The sequence below is a fragment of the Squalius cephalus genome (assembly GCF_949319135.1).
Source record: "Squalius cephalus genome assembly, chromosome: 18".
NCBI lineage: Eukaryota > Metazoa > Chordata > Actinopteri > Cypriniformes > Leuciscidae > Squalius > Squalius cephalus.
In genome coordinates, this window is record NC_137139.1 from 15597037 (window position 1) to 15623374 (window position 26338).

At 35.6% G+C, this 26338-nt stretch overlaps 2 protein-coding genes across 3 annotated transcripts; both read right to left on the reverse strand.

Moving 5' to 3' along the window:
* Window positions 1–211: 211 nt before the first annotated feature.
* On the reverse strand, window positions 212–21551 carry acss2 (acyl-CoA synthetase short chain family member 2). Of its 2 annotated transcripts, XM_079849457.1 has the most exons (19): window positions 20776–21551; window positions 19956–20151; window positions 15397–15488; window positions 15152–15255; window positions 14807–14879; window positions 12803–12878; window positions 11990–12101; window positions 10466–10510; window positions 7050–7187; window positions 6763–6933; window positions 6500–6633; window positions 4674–4806; window positions 4529–4585; window positions 3620–3700; window positions 3313–3421; window positions 3140–3208; window positions 2284–2460; window positions 1618–1692; window positions 212–1530 (listed from the first exon to the last, which is right to left on the reverse strand). In XM_079849457.1, the coding sequence occupies exons 1-19, from the start codon at window positions 20900–20902 to the stop codon at window positions 1403–1405; spliced, it is 2097 nt and encodes a 698-aa protein (XP_079705583.1). In that variant the 5' UTR covers window positions 20903–21551; the 3' UTR covers window positions 212–1402. The 2 variants fall into 2 exon arrangements, with proteins under 2 accessions (XP_079705583.1, XP_079705584.1); XM_079849458.1 differs by lacking the exon at window positions 10466–10510.
* A 2181-nt stretch (window positions 21552–23732) lies between these two features.
* On the reverse strand, window positions 23733–26076 carry rps21 (ribosomal protein S21). Its single transcript, XM_079849482.1, has 6 exons — window positions 26000–26076; window positions 25593–25677; window positions 25323–25386; window positions 24809–24880; window positions 24636–24691; window positions 23733–23794 (listed from the first exon to the last, which is right to left on the reverse strand). Exons 2-6 carry the CDS (start codon window positions 25640–25642, stop codon window positions 23785–23787), a joined length of 252 nt encoding a protein of 83 aa, XP_079705608.1. The 5' UTR covers window positions 25643–25677; window positions 26000–26076; the 3' UTR covers window positions 23733–23784.
* Window positions 26077–26338: the final 262 nt, after the last annotated feature.

Consider the following 26338-nt stretch of genomic DNA (forward strand, 5'->3'; position numbering starts at 1 on the left):
AAGATCCCTCTTATTTCGTTAAAATAGTCTATTCTGCAAGGGGTGTAAACGTTTGAGCGGCACTGTATAATACAGACCCCAAACCCTTGAGACTTTAAGGAGCAGCTCCACCATAAAATAAAATAAAATAAATTAAATTACCCTGCAGTACAGGCACATAATTTATCAGATAATAAACATTGCAAGAGTAAAGCACACAAGAGCACAAAAACTATTTAAAATTTCAGCACTTTAATTCACCCAGTTCTGTTTGTTGCTCTGCACAGATGAATTGATTACAAGGAAATTAATGAAAAACAAAAACAAAAAAACTATCTAAAGTTCATATATAGGCTAGTGAGTGTTTAGAGGGTTGAGAAAAGCACTGACAGATAATAATCATCCACATCAAGAGCTATGAAATTCAAAACTCGACCAACAAAACAAACACAATTAATGCCAAGCAGGAAGAAATCAATCTGACAATGATAACAAATACAATCCAGTAGTGGTGCATGAGAGCGTAATACACTCATGAAATGGCAGGAATTTGATCACTTTTCTCCAGAAATTATTTTATGAGAGGATACCTTCACAATATAAAATGACAGACTTGAACACAAATATGACTTCATAAATGGAAAGCCCACTGAACAGATCTAAGTGTTGTCTATAACAAGACCATCATGGTCAGAAATGCCATTTACTATATTTGAGTATGTTTTCAAATAAACATACAGCCTTTATGCAGTCAACCAAAGCTCATTCATAACTTTCCTGGAGAACTATAATATCAGTTCACACACAAACTTTCATCAAAGTCACAAACTGTTCCAGGGGAAAACCTACATAGTTCAGCTTTAACATATTGAAACACCTGCATGATACCATGTTATTTTGGTAAATATTAATGCATGCTTTGGCTTGTTAGGAAAGTTAAATTGAAAAAATTAAACCTTCGACCAAAGCAGAGATTTAACACAGTGCTATTTCAGAGTACACAACAAAAATTGTGACATGACGGTCTTATTTACCGTTTTAGGAGATAAAAACAAAATAAATGATAACCTGCTTTAGGTTATGTTGGCACATTGAAAGCTGGACAGTGTAGTCATATAAAGATTAATGAATAAACTGAACATGGAAAAAGGAAGAGGAAGATATAAACAAATAAAAAATAAACATTTGAGGGAAACAATGATTTCTAATATACAGGTGATTCTTGTAAAATAATGTGGTTAAAACTGTGCCGCTCCCAATCCTTGGGTTTTCCTAGAGATTCTTAAGTCTTTAATTTTTTCATTCTGTCTGCCCACTAGCATCATCCTAAACTCCATTCTAAGCTCAGACTCATCCTTCTCCTTCCAGAACTGAAGCTTGTATTGGGGCCAGACAGTGGCGTTGTGTTGGATGCCCCTGGTGGTCACACAGCAGAACAGCAGCGGTTCTCAAACAGCTGTTCAATGACGGAGCTGTCTGCTAATGTGGACACGTCACCTAAATCCCGTTCATTACATGCTATCTTCCTCAAGACGCGACGCATTATCTTACCTTTAAAAAAACAAAACAAAAAAAAAACCTTTTAATAATAATAATAATAATTAAATAAATAACAAATAAACCATTCAATATTAATACCTGATCTGGTTTTTGGAAGGCTGGGTGCATTCTGAATGTAGTCAGGCGTAGCTATGGCACCAATTTTCTCTCTCACTGTTTGGAAAAAGAAATGAAAAGAAAGCCGTTATTTAGAGTTTATGAAACTGTTTTTATATAAACTCAGAGTTTATGATTAAACAAAAATCATTATTCAATGCTTTGTCAAGTTATTATTTAAACAGCAGACAAAAGCTCAAAACACAACAAATAGTTTATAAAATAGGAATACTAGAATTAAAATAGGAAAATGTGCGAACTCTGGCAGATTATCAGTAGAGATAATCAGTAAAAAAACAAAAAACACAAAAGCAAAACAAAGCAACACAAAGCAAAACAAAACAAGCAACACAAAACAAAGCAAAAACGAAAAAAAATAAAAAATAAAATAAAATAAATAAAAACAGTTGTATGACTTCAAAAGACTTAGCGAATAAGCTGTACAGATTGTTTTTTATGATACTTTAAGTTTGATGATATAAAATCACTTTCGCTGTATAGGAAAGAGCAGTTCAAACACTCTGGCTAACATCTACTTTTGTGTTTTATAGAAGAAAGAGGATCATATGGGGTCCGACTTACATAAGAGTGAATAAATTATGACAGAATTAAAGTTTTTGCATGAACCATTCATTGAAGCACGCATACCTTGCTTTCTAAGCTCCGCCTCCAGCTTTTGGTTGTAGTTGATTCCATCATTGAGGGTGACAAAACAGTAGAGACTCTCGCCTTTGACAGGGTGTGGTCTCCCCACAACCGCTGCCTCCGCCACGGCTTCATGCTCCACCAGAGCCGACTCCACCTCTGCAGTGCTCAGCAAGTGTCCTGGAACAAACAGATCCACCAGCAATATAAGCTTTTGCTCTATTACAGGCTGTTTATTGTATGGTTTCTGGCATGTAAGCTACTTCAACCCTTTGAAAATCTCTAGAGTCATATCAGTAAAGAGATAGAAAGCAGGCAAGAGACAAATGTCTGTAATGTGTGTCCTGAATTTAATCAACTTGTCTTCGTAACTCATTAAAGGGATAGTTCACCCAAAAATGAAAATTCTGTCATCATTTACTCACCCTCAAGTTGTTTCAAACCTGTAAGAATTTCTTTTTTCTGCTGAACACAAAAGTAGATATTTTGAAAAATGTCTGTAACCAAACAGTTGATGTACCCCATTGACTTCCATAGTAGGAAAAAAAATACTATGGAAGTCAATGGGGTCCATCAACTGTTTGGTTACAGACATTTTTCAAAATATCTTCTTTTGTGTTCAGCAGAAAAAAGAAATTCTTACAGGTTTGAAACAACTTGAGGGTGAGTAAATGATGACAGAATTTTCATTTTTGGGTGAACTATCCCTTTAATCTGCATTATTTCAACATCTGTAGGTCCAAGCCACACATTCTCTCTCTCCACACTGGGGGAAATTACACAACAGGAGACTTTAGTTGTTGTTGATGGGTTTTGTACAAATCAACAAACGTACAAAATGTCCTCATCCTCTACTCACCAGACACATTCAGCATGTCATCTATCCTTCCAGTGATCCAGTAGTACCCGTCTTTATCTCTACGACAACCTGGACAGACAAGACACGCTTAACTAAAGCACAAACTCTCACTTCTCACAATTATATGAAGCACACTTACTGTAAAACTGAAAACGAATCACAGCACAAATTACCGTCTCCAGTCACGTAATATCCAGGAAATTTCTTGAAGTAGGTGGTCTCGAACCTCTGGTGGTTTCCATACACTGTTCTCATCACACCTGGCCAAGGCTGTTTAAACACCTGAGGAAGAGAGGAGTGAACACACAACAGCTCTTGTGTTTTAAACTTGAGTTTTTACATGATTAAATAGTGTTAAGAATTTTAAAATTAACATGGAAATCAAACAAAATGTTTGGTAATCAAATCATCTCTTAACTAAAAATACAAAAGTATGAGGAAAAAAAATTACACACACACACACAAAAAAGATCACTGTACCAGATAGCCTTCACTCGGTCCTTCAAGTTCCTCCCCCGACTCATTCAGAATAGCAGGTACAACCCCAAAAAAGGGAAATGTCTACAAACATTAACCAACATACAGAAGTTAGTAAGCGATTCTACCACATTAATCTCAAATTAACATGTATGCTTCTGTTTTGTAGAAAATATTTTACTTTAACTGTGGTAATGAATTTCACGTAACAAATGCTGTTAATCAACTTGTATCCTTAAATGGTTACTTTGTGCAAATATATACACTTCTGTAAAATAATTTAGGGTCAGTAAGATTTTTTTTTTTTTAAATAAATACTTTTATTAAAAAGTGATAATGAAGACATTTTTCAAAATGTTACAAAAAATATTTCTATTTCAATTAAACTCTTTTCAGTTTCAAGAAAACTATTAAGAAATGTTTCTTAAGCATCATATTAGAATGATTTCTGAAGGATCATGTGACACTGAAGACTGGAGTAATGATGCTGAAAACTCTTTGCATCACAGGAATAAATTACATTTTAAATTGTAAATTACTTTAAATTCTAATCATATTTCAAAGTATAACTGTTTTTACCATATTTTTTTTTGATCAAATACATGCAATACAAATAAAAAAAGTATATACGTATATATATATATATATATATATATATATATATATATATATATATATATATATATATATATATAGTATATATATATATATATATATATATATATATATAGTAATATATATATATATAGTAATATATATATATATATAGTAATATATATATAGTAATATATATATATATATATATATATATATATATATATATTTTACTGACCCCAAACTTTTGACCACTAATGTATGTTTTTATTCATTGCTACATTTTTATTATTTATTCATAGCACAAAGTTCACTCACGGCAGAGCCAGGCTTCAGGGGCGTAGCGGCCGGCAGAGGGGTCATCACGTGCCCACCCTGAGGAACATACAAAAAAAGACAAGTGACCTTATGGTAGACGGCTTCAAAGCAACATGGATGTTACTGCTCTGGCTTCAGTTCATACCGTCTCAGTCTGCCAGAAGGTGTCCACCACCGGACATCTCTTCTCTCCCACCACGCTGTAGTACCACTGCCAGGCTTCAGGGTTTATGGGCTCCCCTACTGTCCCCAAAATCTTCAGGGAGGTCCGCTTATACCTGACCACACAAACCATTGCACAGTTTTGTAAACTTGACTATTTTTGTAAAATGTGGTAAATAGTAATAAAGACTGGGGAAATGCATCTATTGGTACTGTATAAAGGTTGCGGACAGAAAGCTGACACATACTGGCACCATTTGTATGCAAAAACACACTGCACACAACGCACAGCACGAATGGACGTATAAACGTGGCTCTGTTAGCAGACTTTGTACACAAAGAGACGAATACTATCAAGTGTAACTATATCATATCATTACAGTAGTTATCATAAAGTTACATCAAGTGTTATCTGGAAATGGGAGAAAGTGTCCTAGATAGATAACATTACCAAGCAATGGCAATTATAAATAAACATTCATAATACTGTCAATAGACTCAATACTTATTCCTAAACACTATACTTCATAATGTAAACATAATATTATATACACACACACTACACACAGTGTGTCAATAAAAAATATTACTGGGTAAGAATTTCACAGAAAACTATTTTAAGGTCATAAATATTTTGATAGCTGAACATAACAATGGGGGGGATGACTATTTGGGGTCAGTAGGATTGATTGTTTTATACTTTTGACAGAAGTCTCATATGCTCAACAAGGCTGCATTTATTTGAACAAATATAACAGTAATATTGTGAAATGTTACAATTTAAAATAACTGTTTTCTATTTTAATATATTTAAAATTGAATTTGTTCCTGTGATCAAATTACTCCAGTCTTCAGTGTCACATGATCCTTCAGAAATCATTCTAATATGATGATTTGCTGATCAAGAAACATGTATTATTATGATCAGAGTTGAAAACAGTTTTACTTACATCTTTTTCAGGATTCTTTGATGAATAGAAAGTTCAAAAGAACATCATTTATTTATAATAATCGGTTGTAACATCAGTCCGGATGGCGGTGGGTGCATATTCATATTCATTCATATTATTATTATTAATTGTTTGGTTTGTTTGTCTTTTTTTTTTTCAGCTTACTTTCTTTTGTTACTTGTTTTATGTTTATGTTCGAAATAAAGCATTCATTCATTCATTCATTCATTACATTATAAATTAGGGATGCACCACTAGAAAAAAAATAACTCTAAAGAAGAGCATTTGGCTAAATATATGAACTGTATTACATATTCATTATATTTTTTACTTAACCTGTTAGTGATGTCTTTATGATTTAATGTTTGAATAAATCTGTCATGAAAACAAATAATTAGTTTATTGTCGTTTAAATGTTTATATTTCACCAACAAACTAGAGTAGAAACAATTCTGTTATTAAAGTTGATATAAAAACCGCCTTATGTGCAATTTAAGTGTTTATACAACTACATTTAGCTATTTGAGTGTTGATTAAAGCTTGATTAATTAATAGGTTTTCAGCCAAGTGCATCCTGAATTTTTTGGTTTTGGCCCAGCATTTAAATTTCAGTGCATCCCTATTATAAATGTATTAACAGTCACTTTAAAGTATTACATTTCTTTAAAAAAATAATGATAATAATAATTTCCATTGTAAAGATTTTAAAAATTATTTTAATATTTGATTAATTTCCATGATTTCTCCAGGCCTGTAAATCACAATTTTAAAATGGTCTGATATTATGAAAACGGTCTGAAATTTCCCATGACTACAGAAACCCTCTCTAGTGTACAGACACCATAGACCATAGACTCACTTCTGAACGGGCTCACTGCCGTACTTCATCAGTAGCCGGATGGCGGTGGGTGCTGTGTAGAACTTGGAGACTTGATATTTATCAACAATCTCCCACATTCGGCTCACATCCGGGTATGTTGGAAGACCCTCAAACTAGAAACAGAAGATAAAAAAATAATAATTTATATTATACAACATAAAGGCCTTTGTAGATAAGTCAATATGCTTTCAATCACGTAAAGACAGTGACTTCAAAGAGCAAAATCAGGATGTTCCCCTCACCAACACACTGGTTGCGCCATTGGCCATGGGCCCATATGTGATGTATGAGTGACCGGTGATCCAACCAATGTCCGCAGTGCACCAGTACACATCATCAGAGTGATAATCAAACACCAGCTTAAAGGTGGCCGCAGTGTAGAGCATGTAGCCACTCACGGTATGCAACACACCCTAGTGGAGTGGTAGAGCGTGAGAAAAAGAGGGACAAATAAGAGCTGTATACTGTATGAAAAGCAAATAACGCACTTAAGTAGTTCAAGGAGGACTGGGTTGTTTGGAGGATCTACCTTAGGTTTCCCAGTAGAGCCACTGGTGTAGAGGATGAAGAGCGGGTCTTCTGAATCACACCACACAGGCTCACATTCCTCTGACGCTCCACCAATCAGAGTGTGCCAACACATGTCCACCTCAGGATTCCACGGCACCTGCACCAATCACAGCACAGCGAGCGCTCATAGTCAACTCGGCTCGTGTAACTTTGTTCACTCTTCCTGGTGTCACACAGAGGTGTAAAGTCCGGGTTCAGAAAGCAAAAATCCTCCTCATTATTTTGTTCCAATCACCTGGATTTGCTAATTAGCACAGTTTTTCAGCTAGGAGATAATTAGTGAATTCAGCTGGCGGAGTTCATGGGTGGAATAAACATATGGCAGGACTTTTACTTTATGAACCCTGGACTGGTGTCACACTTCAGAGAACGATACAAAATTTAGGGAACCTGATGTTATCAAATCAGTCTGTGAAGGTTATAAACTGCTGGACTGAACAGAACAAATGCTGCTTTCAAGTCATGGGAAGTGATTTTGGTTGGTTTCAGAGGTGTAAAGTCCATAGACTTCTACTGTAATCACTCTATAACTACAATGCGTTTTCTATTTGTTTTTATAATGGAAAAATCATTGTGGTGTCAAGAATTCGTTCATCTCGTAAATCCAACTATTCCAGAATGACTTGAAAAGCAGCAAAAGATGAAATGAAAAGATTGTATGCAAATAAAGCATATAATACGTTAATTAGAGGCACACATTGGTATTTATTTCAGTCAGACTTATTAGACAGATTCAGTTCAATCTAACCAAAGTGAATGCAGCACAAATGTCCGTCTGCTTTAGCCAAAGCCGTTTTCAAAACTGAAAGAGAAAGCATCTGAAAAGATCAGGTTTAGTTAACACAAAAACACTAGACGGACAAACAAAAAGAGACATGAACGCAACAGAGAACTCTAAAGATCTAGTTTTTCATGCAGTTCAGAGACAGAGGGAACACTATAGTTCATTTAAGTGACAAGAGCATTAGCATGGAGCTCATAGGTGAGAGTTAGTCTTTGACTACACAGAGAGAACCATCAAATCCATTAGACGGTCTGAGCGGAAAAGGTTTAGCACATAAAACTGCTAACACCGAGCGTTTAGTCTAGTCACTACCATGAGAGCTTCCCAGATACATTTGTGATAAAATCGCAAAGCGTATGTGAGGAGATCATTTAGGACATGGACACACTTGTCATTTAACAGAAATGTGGTACTTTTACTAGGAACAGTAAAAGGTTTCATTGCTAGCTCATGGATCAGAACTGGCGATCAAGTGAAACACTTCATAACAACCATTAACAAAACAGGTCAGTAGTTGACATTTCTAACTTTTTACATCTCTAATTGTAATGAGGTATTAAGTTTTAATAATTTAAATTTAATATTTTATATATATATATATGTCAAATGTTTTTGATGTTAATGAACATTTTTATGAAGTGTAACTTACTGAACAAACCAATACTAGACAATGAAAGACTGATTCAGTCTTGGAAAAAAAAGAAATCTAAAAAAAGAAATAAACATGACAAACACTTCAATATAAAAGTCTGAGGTCAGTAAGATTAAAAAAAAAGTTTTTCTTCTTTTATTCAAGTCGGATGCTTACCATTGATAAAAAGTACCAGTAAAGCCATTTATAATGTTAAACGAAACCATTTTCATCTAAAAAATGCTGTTCTTTTGAACTTTCAATTAACCAAAACCCCTGAAAAATTATATGCATTTTATAAGAAATATGATGCAAAATAAGAAATGCATTAAAGAGATAGTTTACTCAAAAATGAAAACATCGAACTTGAAAAACTTTGACATCAATTACTCACCCTCATGTCGTTCCAAACCCATAAGTCTTTCGTTCATCTTTCATTCAACACCAATCGAGATCTTTTTGATGAAATCTGAGAGATTGTTTGTCCCTTCATTGACAGCTACGCAACTACCACTTTATTGCTTCAAAACGTTCACAAAGAGATCATACGTCAAGCGGACATGTTTGAGCTTCTGTTTACCACAACTGATGTGCGCATTGATGAATGTTTATATGTGAATAAAAAGCTAAATTCAATAAAGCGACTGAGTTTCTTCCAAAAATTTGGACTAAACAGCTCAATTCATATGGATTAATTTTACAATGTCTTTATGAACTTTTTGAAGCGTCAAAGTGGTAGTTGTGCAGATGTCTATGGAGGGATAGAAAGCTCTGAGATTTCATCAAAAAGATCTTCATTTGTTGCTTCATTTCACGTGTTCCAAAGATGAATGAAAATATTACGGGTTTGGAACAACATGCGGGCGAGTAGATGCCATTTTTAACTATCCCTTCAAGGCTGATCTATAAAGACATTTATAATGATACTAGAATGTTACTAATGTTACTATTTACTAAACTATTTATCAAATAAATGCTGTAAAACCTCTACATTCATTCAAATATCCTGAAAACACACAATTCCATATAAATATTGAGCAGCACAACTGCTTTCAACATTAATAATGATAAGAAATGTTTATTAAGTTCCAAATAGACTGGAGTAATGGCTGCTGAATCCAGCTTTGTCATCATAGTAATAAATTATATTTTAAAATATGTGGTTCTATTCTTAAAATAGAAATGTACAAGTCTTTTAAATTGCAATGATATTTCACTATATTACTATATAGTGTATTTTTGATCAAATAAACGCAGCCTTACTAGAGACTTCTGTCAAAATCTTACCAACCCCAAACTTTTGAACAGCAGTGTATAAAGTTGTAATTGTGAGAACTCTGTGAACGTCATATTGTGCAATACAGTCACAATTATGAGAAGTAATGTCACAATTGTGAGAATTGTAATTACATTTTCATTTACAACTCTGAGGAGAAAACAAACATTTTTAACACTCACAATACTGTAAAAAACAAAAATCAAAAAGAACATTCTAAATTATTTTCAACTTAATGTCAACTTAAATACCTCATCTATGGTCTGCTGTAAATTACAACAGTTTATTTCTAGTAATCTCTTAGTTTTTACAGTTTATGTAAAAAGAAATAAAAAGTCCAAACAAGTCAATTATCATAGGTAATCGACGATACAACAGATGCCATGCTTTAAGACATTATGAAGACATTAAGTTGTTAATAAGTCAGAATATGCCTTTAATTTATGGCCTTATAATTGAACGCCAAGTCTGATGAGTGTGTACATGGTGAAATGTATTTTCAAAAGCAAACACACAGCAACACACACAAACATGGTGTTGTGTGAGAATGTGTGACAGTGATAAAGGTCTCGAGCCGCCCCTAAGAGCAAGAGAGCCGCCCATGAACACACAAACAGGTGTTAATAAGACAAAGCGCGCACACACACACACACACAACTGATGCACAAAGGAGACATGAAATACCTGTGGGGGGGGACGGACCTTCCTTACTCTTTTCTGTTTCTCCTGCTAAAGGGGGTTAATGGAGAGATTACTCACACCGAAAGAGGAAAAGGACACAGACATGGACCCACATTGATGGAGAAAAAAAATGATCTTTTGCATAAAAAGTCAAATTGACATTGTTAGAATTACAGGTTTAAAAGGGGTCAGCTTGCATAGGTGAGCGACACACACATAAAAAGTTCAACTGCTTCAAAGGTCTTCGGCACAATCAGAGAAATCACACCAGACCTTTATGGATTTACAACAGTAACACAAAGCCTTTGTTAAATAACCAAGAGACATCTGTAACACACAGGACAATGCAAGACTCAAATCTCCTCAGGAGATGTACAGGAAAAGAGTTAACATTTGAGAGACCAGAACAAAGAAGGGATACTGCAGTCATTTTTTCATCTGAAGCTATTCCCCACTAACATGGACAGATATCCATTGATTCAGGTGCAATAATAATCATTATTGTTTAACTTAAATCAAACCTCAGAATAGTCTCAAAGCCATGTGCTCAGGAGGGAAACACAGTTTTGAACCTGGTCTGCATCTGTTCTGATATCATTCCTTCCTCTCTGTCTGCAATTATATTCATGTATTATGAGTAATTATTTAGTAAAGAAGTGTTTTAAAATATAATCTCAGCAATTTTGTATTTTATAATCTCAGCAATTTTGTGTGCACTACTGTTCAAAAGTTTGGGGTCAGTAAGTTTGTTTTTATTTGAATTAATACTTTTCAGCAAGGATGCGTTAAATTGATTAATAGCGTCAGTAAGACATTTATAATGTCACAAAAGCTTTCCATTTCAAATAAATGCTGTTCTTTTGAACTTCCTATTCATCTAAGAAAAATGTATTAGTTTCCACATAAATATTAAGCCGCAAAACTGTTTTCAACATTAATAATATTTTTTGAGCAGCAAATCATCATATTAGAATTTCTGACAGATCATGTGACACTGAAGACTGGAGTAATGATGCTGAAAATTCAGCTTTGACATAACAGGAATAACTGATTATTTTTATTATATTTAATAAAATAGTATTATAATTCAAAAATTTATAATTATTTTAATCTGATTTTTAAAATTCAAGTTTTTACAGTATTTTTGTTCTAATGAACGCAGTCTTGGTGAGCATAAAAGCATTAAAACAATCATACAGACCCCAAACTATAGAACGGTAGTGTCTATCTTTAAATTGATCACCCTGGTCTCTATTGGTATCGGCAATTGAAAAAAAAAAAAAAAAAAAAAAAAACATTGTTCTTGCTTTAATCTATTTTTGACCAAACAAAATGCATTTGTAACAGATATAATCAAATTAAAAAAAAACTCAGCTCTGGGACTCTAAGATAAGCTTGAGATAAAAAAACAAACAAACACCTGTAGCAATATGGAGAAGTCCAAACGAGTAAGAAACATATTAGCATGAAAAAATGAAGAATGAAGTTTGTTAGTTGTATGGCTGAGGTGCAGAGACTAAGCTTTACCTGGAGGTCGGGACAGGAGCGTTTCGCTGGGGGTGACTGCGAGCCTGGCGGCGAGGCCTCCTCTTCCTTTGTCAGGTGTTTTAGCATTATACATTTCTCCACGGTGAAAGACCTGACGGTGTGAAAGACATTAGAGAATCAAGTGAACAGAAAAGACACTGTTAAGCATGTATACAGTGGCCACTTTATTAGGGCTCCAGTATTTCTTCCTCAAAATCGTTTCCAATATGAACCCACTTCCATTCTCCAAAACTGACTAAACAGCTTGTTGTCAGTAAGATTTTTTTTTTTTTTTTTAAAGAAATTAATACTTTTATTCAGTAAGGACGCATTAAATTGATCAAAAGTGACCAAAATGCATTTATAATGTTACAAAAGATTTCCATTTCAAATAAATGCTGTTCTTTTGAACTTTATACATAAAAAAAAAGACTGAAGACTGGAGTAATGATCCTGAAAATACAGCTTTGCCATCTTAAAATATATTCACATAGAAAACAGGCATGTTAAATTGTAATAATATTTCCTGAATTGTTATTATAGCTCTGTTTGAATCTAAAATAATCTCACTGTGTGACCAAAGGCTGCTGCAAGACAGTAAATGCAGGAATTACTGTTTCTCCCTCAAAATTAACATTTAGAGACAAAAATTGTTGAGAACTGAATCATATCCAAACATTTTTCCAGTCTTCAAGAATGGCCCTCTACTGCTACTAATCCACATTTGACAAAAGTCATCTAATAAAGTTGCCACTGTGTTTTTACATGCACATGATAAGCATTGCACTACTACTTAACTAGAGTTTATCATACTTGTCCCTGCATTTCTGTAGCGCTTCATCGGCTATCAGCTTCAGATTGATCAGCTTATCACCGCGGTAAAACCCATCTGGGGAGAGAAAGAAACACAATAAAACAACTTATTTGAGCATTTCACAGAAAATCCCGAAAAGACAAAGACAGTAAATGTTTATTAGGTGATAACAGATGTTGATCTTATCATGGCTGAAATGTTTATTTTATGGTTATAGTCCACTCTCAAGCTCAAAGACTTCGGCGCTACCTACACGTCTGTCCTGAAAACGTTTTGACAATTTGACATTTTCATTATCTTGCACTGGTAACGACGAGCCTCCATTATCTTTCCTGCTTGGGGTTGCCAGATGTCAAGAGAATAAATCCCCCAAACTGAGCTTTTCTCTTAAAAGGATATGTTTTCTATCCCGTGTTTTACCGGTACTTAACATTCCTGCCCAGTAAAAGCGCTGATGATCTGACAACACCGACAAACATACAAGTTGAAGTTCAGCAGTGTTCATTGTGAAATTCTGCTGGAATAAAAGTGTCATACAGCCAGTCTGCGTTCCTTCACGAGGCCACGTGTGCGATTTGCTGCTACTAAATCTGCAGGGGAAACTTTTTTCTGTGACAAACTGTAATAAATCCAAACATGAATCTCGACTACATTGTGTGCAATCATTGATGAATAAATGCACTTTTGCAACTATGTGCTAGAATACAAAGTAAAAATGCAACATTTGGAATTACGATTAGGAGCCACTGTGTGTGTGTTTAAAGGGGGGGGGGGGGGGGGGGTGAAATGCTATTTCATGCATACTGAGTTTTTTACACTGTTAAAGAGTTGGATTCCCATGCTAAACATGGACAAAGTTTCAAAAATTAAGTTGTACGTTTGAAGGAGTATTTTTGTTCCAAAAATACTCCTTCCGGTTTGTCACAAGTTTCGGAAAGTTTTTTTCGAGTATGGGCATGCGTGACGTCAGATGTGGCGGAATTTCCTTATATGGGTCCTAAGGCCACTTCTCTCGGAAGGGCGCGGGCGCGCGTGCACTCGTAGACCAGAGCAGAGACATTCACTGACCAGAGCGAGAGAGCGTAATGTCACCAACGTGTGTTTTTGGTTGCCAGGGCAAGACAACCCTGCACAGATTACCAAAAAAAAACAGCATTAAGGGACCAGTGGATGGAGTTTATTTTTACAGAGCATCAACGGAGTTGTGCAAGTGTTTTTGTTTGTTCCCTGCATTTCGAAGATGCTTGTTTTATAAACAAAGCCCAGATTGACGGATTTGCAGATCGTCTAATGCTTAAGGATCGAGCAGTCACAATGATAAAGGTTCGCGGTCGCAGGCGGTGAGTAAAACTGCTTCAAATGTCTCTGTGTGTTGTTGTTAGCTCGGCGCGTAAGCACAGCTTTAGCTTCGCCCACACGGCACGCCTCCAGCCGATCGTTTTTTTCCGGAAAGACTCGGTACAGCCTATCTTTCTTTTATAAATATAATAAAACTAAAGACTTTTTGGAGATATGAAGGATGCAATACTACTCTATAGGTACTCAAGATTAACAGGAGATTGAGTGAAAATGAGCATTTCACCCCCCCTTTAACTGATCGTTCCCTGGAATATCTGGCTATTATTTGTGATTAACAATTGATTATAATTTAAGAAAATAATAGTGATTATCAGTTTGTCCCTTATTATGAAGCACCATTCTAGCCTTCAAAAATAGCTTAATGAGGGATTCATCCAGGTCATATTTCTCCCAAAAACTCATTCCCCTTTCTAAACATGTCAAACTCTTGGAGTGGAGTTCCCTGTTACTACTAAAAATTCACGGGCTAAATAGCTTTTGATAGTAATACGATTACTGCCACTTTCAATCCACAGACTTGTGAACAATGTGAAATACAGCACTCTTTTGCAGTAGATGGAAACTCAGCAGATTAACTTTGGGATTAGCAGAGTTTATATACTTTGAGTAAATTACGTTAGATTTTTTTGCCATGCTTTTCTTACCGGCTGTAATAAGAAGACAGCACTGAGAGTCCATGATCCTCTCACACAGCGACTCGGCGGAGAAACCGGCAAACTGGGATATGAACACAAAAACGTGAATAAATATAATGTTGCAAAAACATTTCTCCTTTGTATAACATTTCTGATACACCGGCAAACAGTCCAACTAGTTGAAAGAGAGAAAAAAAGAAGGAAAAAAAAAAACCTCTAGCACACCTTGCAAAACATGTATAGGTGCGTCTTTTTTTTCTTTTTTTTTTTTTTAAGCTAATTGGTCAATTCAGTGCTACAGCTAAATTCCAAGGGAAGACAAAGGAAATGAGTCTCAAATGACAAAGGACTGACCACAATAGAGTGAACCGCTCCAATCCGAGCGCAGGCCAACATGGCCACCACCAGCTCCACCACCATGGGCATGTAAATAGACACACGGTCACCTTTCTTCACTCCTGCACAGTCAGAGAGAGGAAGAGAGCAAGGGACGACAAGAGGACATTGCCTTAATACACTACATCGGTGTCAAATCTTTAACCTGCTGCTGGTCCATTATACCATTCTTAACCAGTTCAACAGCATGTGTGTGAGCATACCTTGTGACTTGAGGACATTAGCAAACTTGCAGACTTGCTGGAGCAGTTCTCTGTAGGTCACCGTCTTCTCATCTCCAGGTTCATTACCCTCCCTATACAAATCAATGCCAGAAATGTTACTCATTTACATTCCAAAAGTTTGTATAATTAATATATATCTATATCTATATATATCTATATATATATATATAATTATTTTTATTTTTATTTTTTTTAAGTATTTTTATTTAGCAAAGATGCATTAAATTGATCAAAATGACAGTAAATAGGCATATTTTACAATGTTATAAGGGTTATTTATTTTTTTTTTTTAGAAAGAAAGAATTATAAAATGCTGTTCTTTTAAAGTTTCTATTCAAAGAATCCTGAAAAATATTATCATGGTTTCCACATAAATATTAAGCAACAAAAACTGTTTTCAACATTGGTAATTATTAACAATTGAACAACAATAATAATAATAATAATAATAATTGAGCATCAAATCAGCATATTAGAATGAGTAATTGTGCTGAAAATTCAGCTTTGCATCACAGGAATAAATTACATTTTAAAGGGGGGGTGAAATGCTATTTCATGCATACTAAGTTTTTTAAACTGTTAAAGAGTTGGATTCCCATGCTAAACATGGACAAAGTTTCAAAAATTAAATTGTACGTTTGAAGGAGTATTTCTGTGCCAAAAATTGTCCTTCCGGTTTGTCACAAGTTTCTGAAAGTTTTTTTCGAGTATGGGCATGTGTGACGTCAGATGTAGCGGAATTTCCTTATATGGGTCCTAAGGGCACTTCTCCGCGGGCGCGCGCGCACTCGTAGACCAGACAGAGAGAGAAGAGAGCGAAAGCAGTACCTCATCTAAGCGCTCTGCTCGGCTGAGGCTTTAGGGAAGTCAATGTCACCAAAGAAGTGGGTTTTTGGTTGCCAGGGCAAGACAACCCTGCACAGATTCCTAAAGAACCCAGCGCTAAGGGACCAGTGGATGGAGTTTGTTTTTTCAGAGACTGTTTGTTTTTGTGCAAGACTGTTTGTTCCCTGCATTTCGACGATGATTGTTTTATAAACAAAGCCCAGATCGACGGATTTGCAGATCGTCTAATGCTTAAGGATCGAGCAGTCACAATGATAAAGGTTCGCGGTCGCAGGCGGTGAGTAAAATTGCTTCAAATGTCTCTGTGTGTTGTTAGCTCGGTTAGCACAGCTTTAGCACACCGCCCACACGGCCCGCCTCCAGACGCTCGTTTTTCTCCGGAAAGACTCGGTACAGCCTATCTTTCTTTTATAAATATAATAAAACTAAAGACTTTTTTGGAGATATGAAGGATGCAATACTACTCTATAGGTACTCAAGATTAACAGAAGATTGAGTGAAAATGAGCATTTCACCCCCCCTTTAAAATCTATTCAAACAATATTACAGTTTTTATTGTATTTTTGATCAATACCGACCCCAAACTTTTGAACGGTAGTGTATTTCTCATAGACATATTTTCTTACTTAAGTTCATTCATGCACAGTCATAACCATATTGATCCTTAAGTACTGATGCTATGTTCAATGGTAACGTATGAACTTGAGAGACACTGAGCAAGTTGACAAAAACAGATGTGCATCTCCTAGATTCACCGGCATGTTCAATTTTAACTTTCAGTATTTGTTTCTGACAATGTTCCAATTACTGTAAGCCTCTGATAACACTATTTTGGCATGAGATGTGCCCTTAAATGTCCCCTACAAGTTAACGTGTAACTTTTTTTTCCCCTTGACTTTGGATGTGTCAGCAGACCTTCTTAAAATATAGCTGCGTTCTGACACAGAAAGGAGAAGCCCGGTAAAAGACCACAACTGCTGAAAAGAGTCAAGCTTGAGTGTTTCAAACTGAATTCTGCAATGATTTGAACTTATGTTGAAATGAGAAATGATGGAAAACTTTACAGTTGCTAAACTGGCATTGCAAAAGCAGAGAATTAGCAACTGCCCCAAGCAACATTCGTTACACGTGAGGCGCTTGAAGGCTATTTTTGTAGATCTGAATTCTAATGAACAAAGACTGCCAAAAAAAGTCCTCATGAACTGCATGGACAGCATTCAGCACAGATAAACTGATCCACTGCAATGCACATGAACAAATGAAGCCTATGAAGATGCAACACTTCATTCTGGGTGGACCGCTATTGGCGGGACCTGGTTCAAGCTACTAAAATAGCTCCAATGTGCCCCTGTCTGTCAGCAAGCCTGTGTATTAAATTATTATATGAATATAATAACAGCCTAGCAATAGTGTATCAACTCAGGTAATCTGAAAGTGGACTAAACCATGTAGGTATGTGGCTTAATATACAGGTTTTAACCTAAATACAAGTGTGGTTTAACCTAGTGGTTGTAGTGCGGGGCTGGTAACTGAAAGGTTGTAGAAATTCGGTGAGGGCCGAACCATGAGCAATCATCATAAACCAATGTAATTTTAGAGGTATTAAAGTGCCCCATTATGCTTTTTCGAATATTCCCTTTCATGCAGTGTGTAATAAAGCTGTTTGTGAATGTAAAATGTCTGCAAAGTTTTAAAGATCAAAGTACACGACAAATAAAGTTATTGTCTCCTAAAAGAAAGAATTGATTCTGAACTGCTGAAACAAGTAATCAGCCATTCCAGTCTCACTCCCTGTTACACACCTACGTAACAAATGAGCAAAATCCCTGCTTATGGTCTTCATTGGCTGCCCACGAACAACGTCTACTTTGACCCGCCCTCAAAATCTTTAGTTGTAACTGAGGACTGGAAGAGTTTGGTTTGTGTTGTCGAAATGTCGAGAAGACGCTGTTTTCAGTGCTGCAAATCCACTTCACTTGCGCTGGATTCAGAAAAAAAAAACGGTGAAGTCGTTACTGTTCGTATCATCGTATATTAAGTGCTGAGGAAGCTCTGGGGATGAAATTCAGATATGGTAAAGGCTGTTTAGTTTCATAGACCATTCACAACAGATTGGACCATCTGACCAATCAGAGCAGGGTAGACCAATCACAACAGACTGAGCCATCTGACCAATCAGAGCAAAGTAGACTAGAGCTGTCTAAATGGCTGAAAACCTAAATTCAAAATTCTTTCTTAAATATTAGCAGAATTGGAATTATATTCAAATTCTACAGGCGATAGAGGAAAAAAGTACTGCATTGTCTCCTATGCCCATAAGCGAGCGCAATAAGAAAATATAAACCAAATCAAGCATCGCATCTTTCATTGAAATTATATGCCATTAACTTTTTAAAGTGCATTAAAGGAGAACTCCGGTCAATTTTAACATTGAGCTCATTTTTTTGTAAATTTGGAGTGCTGTCAGTACAGAGAAACAACGACAAAAATCGGTGTTGCCTACACCGTGTTATCCTCTTTTTAAAATTTGCACCCTGTTGACTTCAATGGGGCAAGTTTTAAACCTGCTTTTAGCCTCTTAACATCCTTGATGTGTCATTACAAGTGCCCAGCCATGTGAGTGAGTGATTCCTTCAGAGTGAACGCGGGTGAATCTGACTGCAGTAGATGTGCAAGATATGAATAAAAATGATGTTATTTCAGCCAGCGCACATACCTGTATTTACATCCTGTTTTCGGTCGAAGCCCACCGTAATCGATTGTCGAGTTCACGCGCATAGGTTTAGTACGTACGATCATTCGCCCGAACTCGACAATCGACTACTGTGGGCTTCGGAGTACTACTCCGGAGTTCTCCTTTAACTTTTGAAACAATCATTCTTAAATTAAATATAATTTCCTTAATGTGTATGCAAGGACAATTAGTTACAATATAAACTGTAAGTGCATCAGTAACCTGAGAAAACACACTTCAACAGACAGCGTAATGCATAACTTTACATGAACACAAAATAGCAAACTGCAATTCAGAATCAATCCACTTCTACTTACTACACATCTACATATATTGTTCGTCAAAAACACCAGACGGTCAACTTGATCGGCAGTGAGTGCTGATGAAAACACGCACTCAGCTCTGAACGATGTGTCCGACTCTGACTCCGCCCTTAGACACACCAAAACTTCGAATGCACGGTTTTTGTATTCGAATGTGCAGTTTATTTTTTAAATTCGACGAATATTCGAAATTTTTATTTTTATTTGACAGCCCTAGAGTAGACCAATCACAACAGACTGGGCCGTCTGACCAATCAGAGCAGAGTAGACTGGCGGTAAGGAGGGATTTAGAAAACTGAATCTTCGAGCAAACCTTTTTCAGATTCTGAGAAATGAGGTGATGCTTCAATGTATAATATGAAAAAAAAAAAAAATTGAAAGCGTTTTTTGAACTTGGATGCATGTAAACCTATTGAAGGAGACCTTCAACAAAATTAGGAACATTTAAAATAGCATCATAGGGGCACTTTAAGTGTACTGTAATATGTTGTTTTGTATAATAATATTGGCAAAGTAGATGAAAATCAAAACACTGATATCACCATTCTCAAAATAAAAAACAAGACTCTTAATGTCACGTGCACAACTTCCAGGAAAACTGAAAGATTTAAACCACATGCTTCACAAATACTAACCAGTAAAAAGCCACTCTGTCACCGAGTTTCCTCTCATGGACGATGCGGTCCAATACATTATAGCAGATGTTGGTTGTGGCGCCTTCCATGCACTTCACGTAAATCTCACCCTTGGTCACGTCGAAATTGTAGTCCAGGAACTTCCCAGTGTATTTTGTCTTCCAGAAAAAATCTTTGGCGACATCTCCCCAGAACTCTGGACACAACGGGACAAACAAATGCTGATTCAGAACTTGTGTACAGAGAACCGGAGCAAAACCACAGACAAATTCACTACCTATCAATGGTACTAGTAAACTATACTAAAAAAATAAAAAAAAACTTTCAAAATGTTTTTAAAAATTAAAAACATCCACAATAATAATAATGAATACATTAATGAAGTATTATAATATATAATATAATATATATATAATAATAATTAAATGTACAGAGATGTTTAAATTGAGTCATTTGGTCTGTGTATGGATTTTTATCGTTTAAAGAAGTACAACAACAACAATAAATACATAGATTATGTATAATTATTAAAAAAATAAACTAATATATTCTGTTTTATACATTACATATAAATACAAGGCTACATGAAGCTTTGCTGGCTATAGATAACAATTAAAGACTCAAAGCAAAGTTTACAACATCAATAATACACCTAACCGTAACTCAAAATAGAGCATAGGTGGTTATAGATACAAACTGCTGTCTACCAAGGGCACAAGGCTTTAAAAAAACAACCATGTTAAGTTTTTATTATTATTTTTCTTGTCGAAAATATCCGTTTTTAACCTGTTAATAACCTGCCCAAAAGAATGAAACTCACCCTCAGGGGAATCGACAGAGTTGATGTAGAGCTCTTTGTATTTCTCAAAACTGGGGATGTGCGCTTCTTTCTTCAAGTCCTCTGAAGCATGTAACACGTCCTCGCCTGGTGCCTTATCAGGGATCATTTTAATAACCAATTAAATAAACGCAACTAATACAAATACAGTAAGAAAGCACACACAGTGATCACTGGCCTAACGTGTGTAAGTCACTTCCGTGTGGGGGAGTTTCACTCCCATTCGGCGCCGTGTGTATTAGAGCCTGAAACTGTTAACAAAACGAGAATAAAATCTAGATTTATTTTTAAATCTAGATGTGTATGCGCTGCTTTTGTTTTAATAAAGAAGCGGCGATTCGGATTCAGATTGCAAGGACGAGTTGTCCGAAACGCGTTATAAATTGCACTTTAAATAATTATTACTATTTTAAGCAAGCTCGAAATGTTGCTCCAACGACACTAACGTTAGACGGAATAAAAAAGTAAGTTTGGATTTAGAAGAAGTCTCACATATATATATGTATAAAAAATTAAGATGCACTTGAGAGCTGTCAGACAGCAGGTCTCCTTTAACTGGAGGTTATCTTACGCAAGGTCGATTAAAGCTGGAAATAATTCCCCGCATTTGAGAGAAAACGTAGCCTGTAACCGAGTCAGACATGTAATTAAAATAGCCGTGCATGCAGTATGATATTATTCATTCTTCCACGCGTGGATTACAAATCCTCGGTGTGTCTGCAAGAGGACAGCCATTGAAGAGTAGAAATAATGTAAACGGCTAGAATGGCAAATTACCGATAATCGTAAATTCTTTGATGGGCGGGGCTTAACGTACCGGATGTTGATTCTTATTGGCTCCTTCACAATGTACATTTTATTTAAAAAAAGAAAAATACTTATACAATACTATATTCAGCAAACAAGAAAAAAGGCCCGAGCAAATTTTTTAAAATACACAAACTAAAAAAGTCTATGACAGAATTCAATCATTAAACGGATAGTTTACCCAAAAATGAAATTCTTTAATTTACGCACCCTCAATTTGTTCCAAAACCTGTATGAATTTATTTCTTCTGCTGAACAGAAAATAAGATATTTTGATGAATGTCAGTAACCAAACACTTGATGGGTTCCATTGACTTCCATAGTTATTTTTCCCAATACCATGGTAGTCCGTGGCTACCGTCAACTGTTTGGTTATCTTTAAAATATCTTCTTTTGTGTAAAACTGAAGAAAGAAACTCATACAGGTTTGGAACAACTTGAGGGTGAGTAAATGATGACAGAATTTTCATTTTTGGGTGAACCCTTAAACACCAATAAGTTGGGGTGTTTAGTAAATGTAAATTGATTTATTTGAAATCTATTCAAGTCAAGTGTTTACAAATGAAATTTTGATCCCCTTTCAGACAATACATTTGGAGATTTTGCAACTTTTAGTCTTCTAATCAAAAGGGTTTTCAAGTATGGTAACAACTCTTAAAAAAAAACAACCTTGTAAATTGCTGCTCTCTTATTATAATATATTGTAGCCTATATAAAGAAGGAGTCATTAAAAAAGATATTCAAAACAGTTGCAAAAGGAACTCTCAAAAACCGGTATATCATATATTTTATTATTAAATGTTGTTAAGGTCTTAAGACAATTAAAAAAATAAAAATAAATAGAATGACAATGCGGCTCCGGTTTTCTGGGCCGCCAAACGCCCCCTAGAGGACGAACCCTAGGCGGCCTGAAGCCGTTAGAAAGAAATGCGCGAAATGACAGCACGAGATGCACGAGTGTGTTTGAGCTCACAACGACCTCTACTGGGGGGAGGACAATCGTTGTCAATGACGCGAAATATTCTGACGTGAATTCTTGTAAATAAATATAAATAAAAACCCCAACCACTTTTAATCTGATTTGAAACCACTTTTAACTTTATACCAGAGGTGGACAAAGTGCAAAACTTCCTTGAGTGAAAGTACAGATACTACTGGTCAAATATTACTCCGTTACAAGTTGTCAAGACCGATTTTTACTTAAGTAAAAGTACAGAAGTACTCGTTTTTAAAAGTACTTGAATATCAAAAGTAAATGTCAATGCATTGTTTTATTATTGTTGCATTGTTGCAAGTAATACTTACAGTACCTTATGCCTCTCAATCTATGCCTGCCTACCCTCATATCAATATCACAATCAAATGTATTTCTAGAACACAGTTCCAGTAGTGGGATTGAATGTGAGATTGAATAAGTGGACTCAATTTTCACAATGGTTTCGGACAACCAAATGGCTGTTCCCTTAAATAGTGCCCTATTTGAAGTTTTTTGGCTTTTACGTCAACCCGACTTTCATTTCCAAACCAAAATCATCCCGACTGACGTTCTGTCAGGGAATGTAGTGGAGTAAAAAGTACGATATTTGTCTTTCAAATGTAGTGAAGTTAAAGTAAAAAGTTTCCAGAAATAAATAATATTCAAGTAAAGTACAGATACTCAAAAAGTGTACTTAGTACTCAAGTAAATGTACTTTGTTACTGTCCACCTCTGCTATATACAAAAGTGCGCTACAGGCTGTTATTTTAGTGCATATTTGGATGCTTTATATGTTTAACTGATTATCTTTTAGTGGCTAGATGATCTTTTATCTGGCTATTATTTCTACTGAAGTTAAAACTTATCCAAAAGCTTGCTTTGACAGTGTACCACACATATATCACTTGCTTTAACTGATGCTCATTCAAAAGACACATTGGCCAATAGTGAATCTTAGGAAACTGTGTCCTGTCATAAAATACAGAACAGATAGTCTCAACACCACAATTGGTTTCCTTTACCCATGTTTAATTAAATTCCGTTTTAATTTAATCATAATACTCCTCAAATACTTCATTTTAATTAGTCGCATGGAGCCTAACAGTCATTGATAACAACTCTAATGCACTCACATAATTAAAAACAAACACAGGAGTCCAATTTTACTTTTTATTTTACAAAGAAACTTCCAGATCCCATCCTTAAAGTTAGATGTTCCTGTAAAGAAAGAACGCAATCATTAGAATCATAATCAGCATCCGGCTGTCTGATTTAAACAGATCAGCAATTAAACCACATTCGATCAACAACTATTACAATCAAAAGACTTTTTAAAGTATTTTGCATTATTATAAAAAATATTTGCTTTGGCAAGACTTAACTTCGGAACACAAATGAATGAGATCAGAGATTTGTGTCCCTCCATAGACCGCAACACAACTAGTTTGACAGTTTAACAAGTTCATAAAGAGTCTAAGTTTATTCTTGTTACACAGCATGTTTGAGCTTCCACAAGAGGTTTGTTCTTGCAGGTTGTGTTGAGCGGTTTTATGTTCGCTGATCAATGTTTATTTGTGAATAAAAGCATACATTTAATCTGTTCATCATATAAAGTGATCGAGTCTCTTCAGAAATTTGGACTAAACTGCTCAATTCATATGGATAAGTTTTCTGATCACTTTATGAACTTTTTGAAGCCTCAAAGTGTCAGTTGCGTAGCTGTCTATGGAGGGCACCATAGAAATCTCTCAGATTTCATCGAAAAGAACTTCATGTTCCGAAGATGAACTAAAGTCTTATGGGTTAGGAACATGAGGGCGAGTAGATGACAATTTTCATTTTTGGGTGAAATAAACCTATAAATGTTCTCACTGAAGTTCACTGAATAATGATGACTAGGAAAAATTTCTTACAATGAAAAACATTTTTTTTCCTCTCCACACAATCATAATGGAGCAACACTTTAAACACTAGTTGTTTTATAGAGCATTTACAAGCCGACAGGAAATTCAGAGGAAAAAACAGCAGCAGCATTAGTCGTCCACTGACAGGAGCTTACTTTGCCACAATGCTGTCGTTCTTTGCAAGCCTCAGGAGGGAGTCATCAGCTTCACCCTGTAGATGACAACACAAACCTCTTGAGACCACAACAGATGCGACACCATACATTTATATGAACACCTTCCAAATTTCACAGTAAAATGGGCTATAAGTGTGATTGAACACACGTACCATTCTACGGATGGCGCCACAGATGGCATACGTCTTGAACTGGCCATTGAACCTGCCTGTTGCCCTGTCCACCTGTAACAGATCGAGAGGCTCATTAAAAATCACAACTCTGAGGTTTCCTTGGTGCGATTATAATAGACTCATAATGAATGGCATCTAACGAAAGTGTCACAATATACAACAGTTTTGTTCAAGGAAAAATACACATCGTTTTCCATTTTCAGAGTTAATATTGTCTAAAGATCATGGAGTACGTGAAGTGAACAAACAATTAAATGGCATTTTACTTTGTACGCATTTACATCAGTTTCAATACCAACAGTTTTGCCAATGAAAAAAAAATCTGTGTTTGTTTTTAGCAAAATATGGAGTAAATAATGTAAAATAAGTGTTCATATTTTGTGTACACTTGCTGAAATTAAATAGCATTTTGCTTGTATATAGCCTATCAAATTGCATTCATAAATGCATATCTACAAAAACCAGATTTCAAATGGTCAAAATCGTGTCAAACCTCAGCAATGTTGAGTTGGATAGAGGCATGGTCCTTGGCACCGATGATTCTGTTGCTAGCAGAGCTGGGAATAACATTAAAAAAAATTAATATTGGCAAATTTAATAAGATTTGGGCACTCACCGTATACCAACTGTTCCAATGTGACTATATCAAAGGTAAAACTGAACTCTAGCACACAACAAAAGACAGCTAGTGACAATTCTCATTATTATTAATATAGGGATTTGATCGAAGGTTGAACCTTTCACAAACTTCATGTGAACTCACCATTTACGGGGGACGTACAGGTCCACGAATTCACCAGCATCGTTCTGCATCTTGACTTTACTTGATGACTGTCAATCAGCTCAGTCTGCATCAAACAAAGAAATCAGTCAATCAAACATCATTCTTTACAAGTTGGAGGCGGATTTGATTCTTATATTTTTAAACACGTATTTCAATCGCAGACAGTGAACTGAAGGGTCTGGAGAGCGGCCGCGATGAGCGCTGCTCTCCACATGTGTAGCGACTCAGCCCCGAGTTATTCACGATACAACGCGCAGAAAACGCGAATATCTGATACACCTTGTGTAGAACACTTCCGTGCATAGATGGTATAAGAAAAACGTTGAAAAAGTTGGCTTGAAGCAGTAAAAAATATAACAATAAGCTAGAGCTCATGGTGTTCTTACCGAATTTCACAAATGGCCGACGCGGAAAGGAAGGAGAAAGGGTCAGGAAGTGACGTAACAGGAAAGACAGGATAAGAGTGCAATTTTTTATTTACCAGAAGAAATATTTATTCTCATCAGTGCCGAAATGAGAAACTTTACAAACAAACCTTTGTAAAAGGAAAAGTCCGAATTGTGAAAGAAAAAGTCGCAATTTCATTTTTCATTTTTTGTATTCCTTGGCGGAAACAAGCTTCCACATCTTTCAGGCTTGTCTTTTCATCTATTTTTAAAGACATCACAAAACACAAAGCTTCTAAACTAACAACAATACAGATTTTAAAGCTTTTAAAATTCATG

Excerpts from the sequence above, each read along its gene's own strand:
- acss2 (XM_079849457.1), bottom strand. The coding sequence starts at position 20,902 with ATGATCCCTGATAAGGCACCAGGCGAGGACGTGTTACATGCTTCAGAG. Across the intron at positions 3,422-3,619 it reads GACCGAGTGAAGGCTATCTG|GTGTTTAAACAGCCTTGGCC; the intron begins GTACAGTGATCT and ends TCTCTTCCTCAG. Across the intron at positions 1,693-2,283 it reads GGCGGAGCTTAGAAAGCAAG|TGAGAGAGAAAATTGGTGCC; the intron begins GTATGCGTGCTT and ends TTTTCCAAACAG.
- rps21 (XM_079849482.1), bottom strand. The coding sequence starts at position 25,642 with ATGCAGAACGATGCTGGTGAATTCGTGGACCTGTACGTCCCCCGTAAA. Across the intron at positions 24,881-25,322 it reads TCCAACTCAACATTGCTGAG|GTGGACAGGGCAACAGGCAG; the intron begins GTTTGACACGAT and ends GATCTGTTACAG. Across the intron at positions 24,692-24,808 it reads GTGGCGCCATCCGTAGAATG|GGTGAAGCTGATGACTCCCT; the intron begins GTACGTGTGTTC and ends TGTCATCTACAG.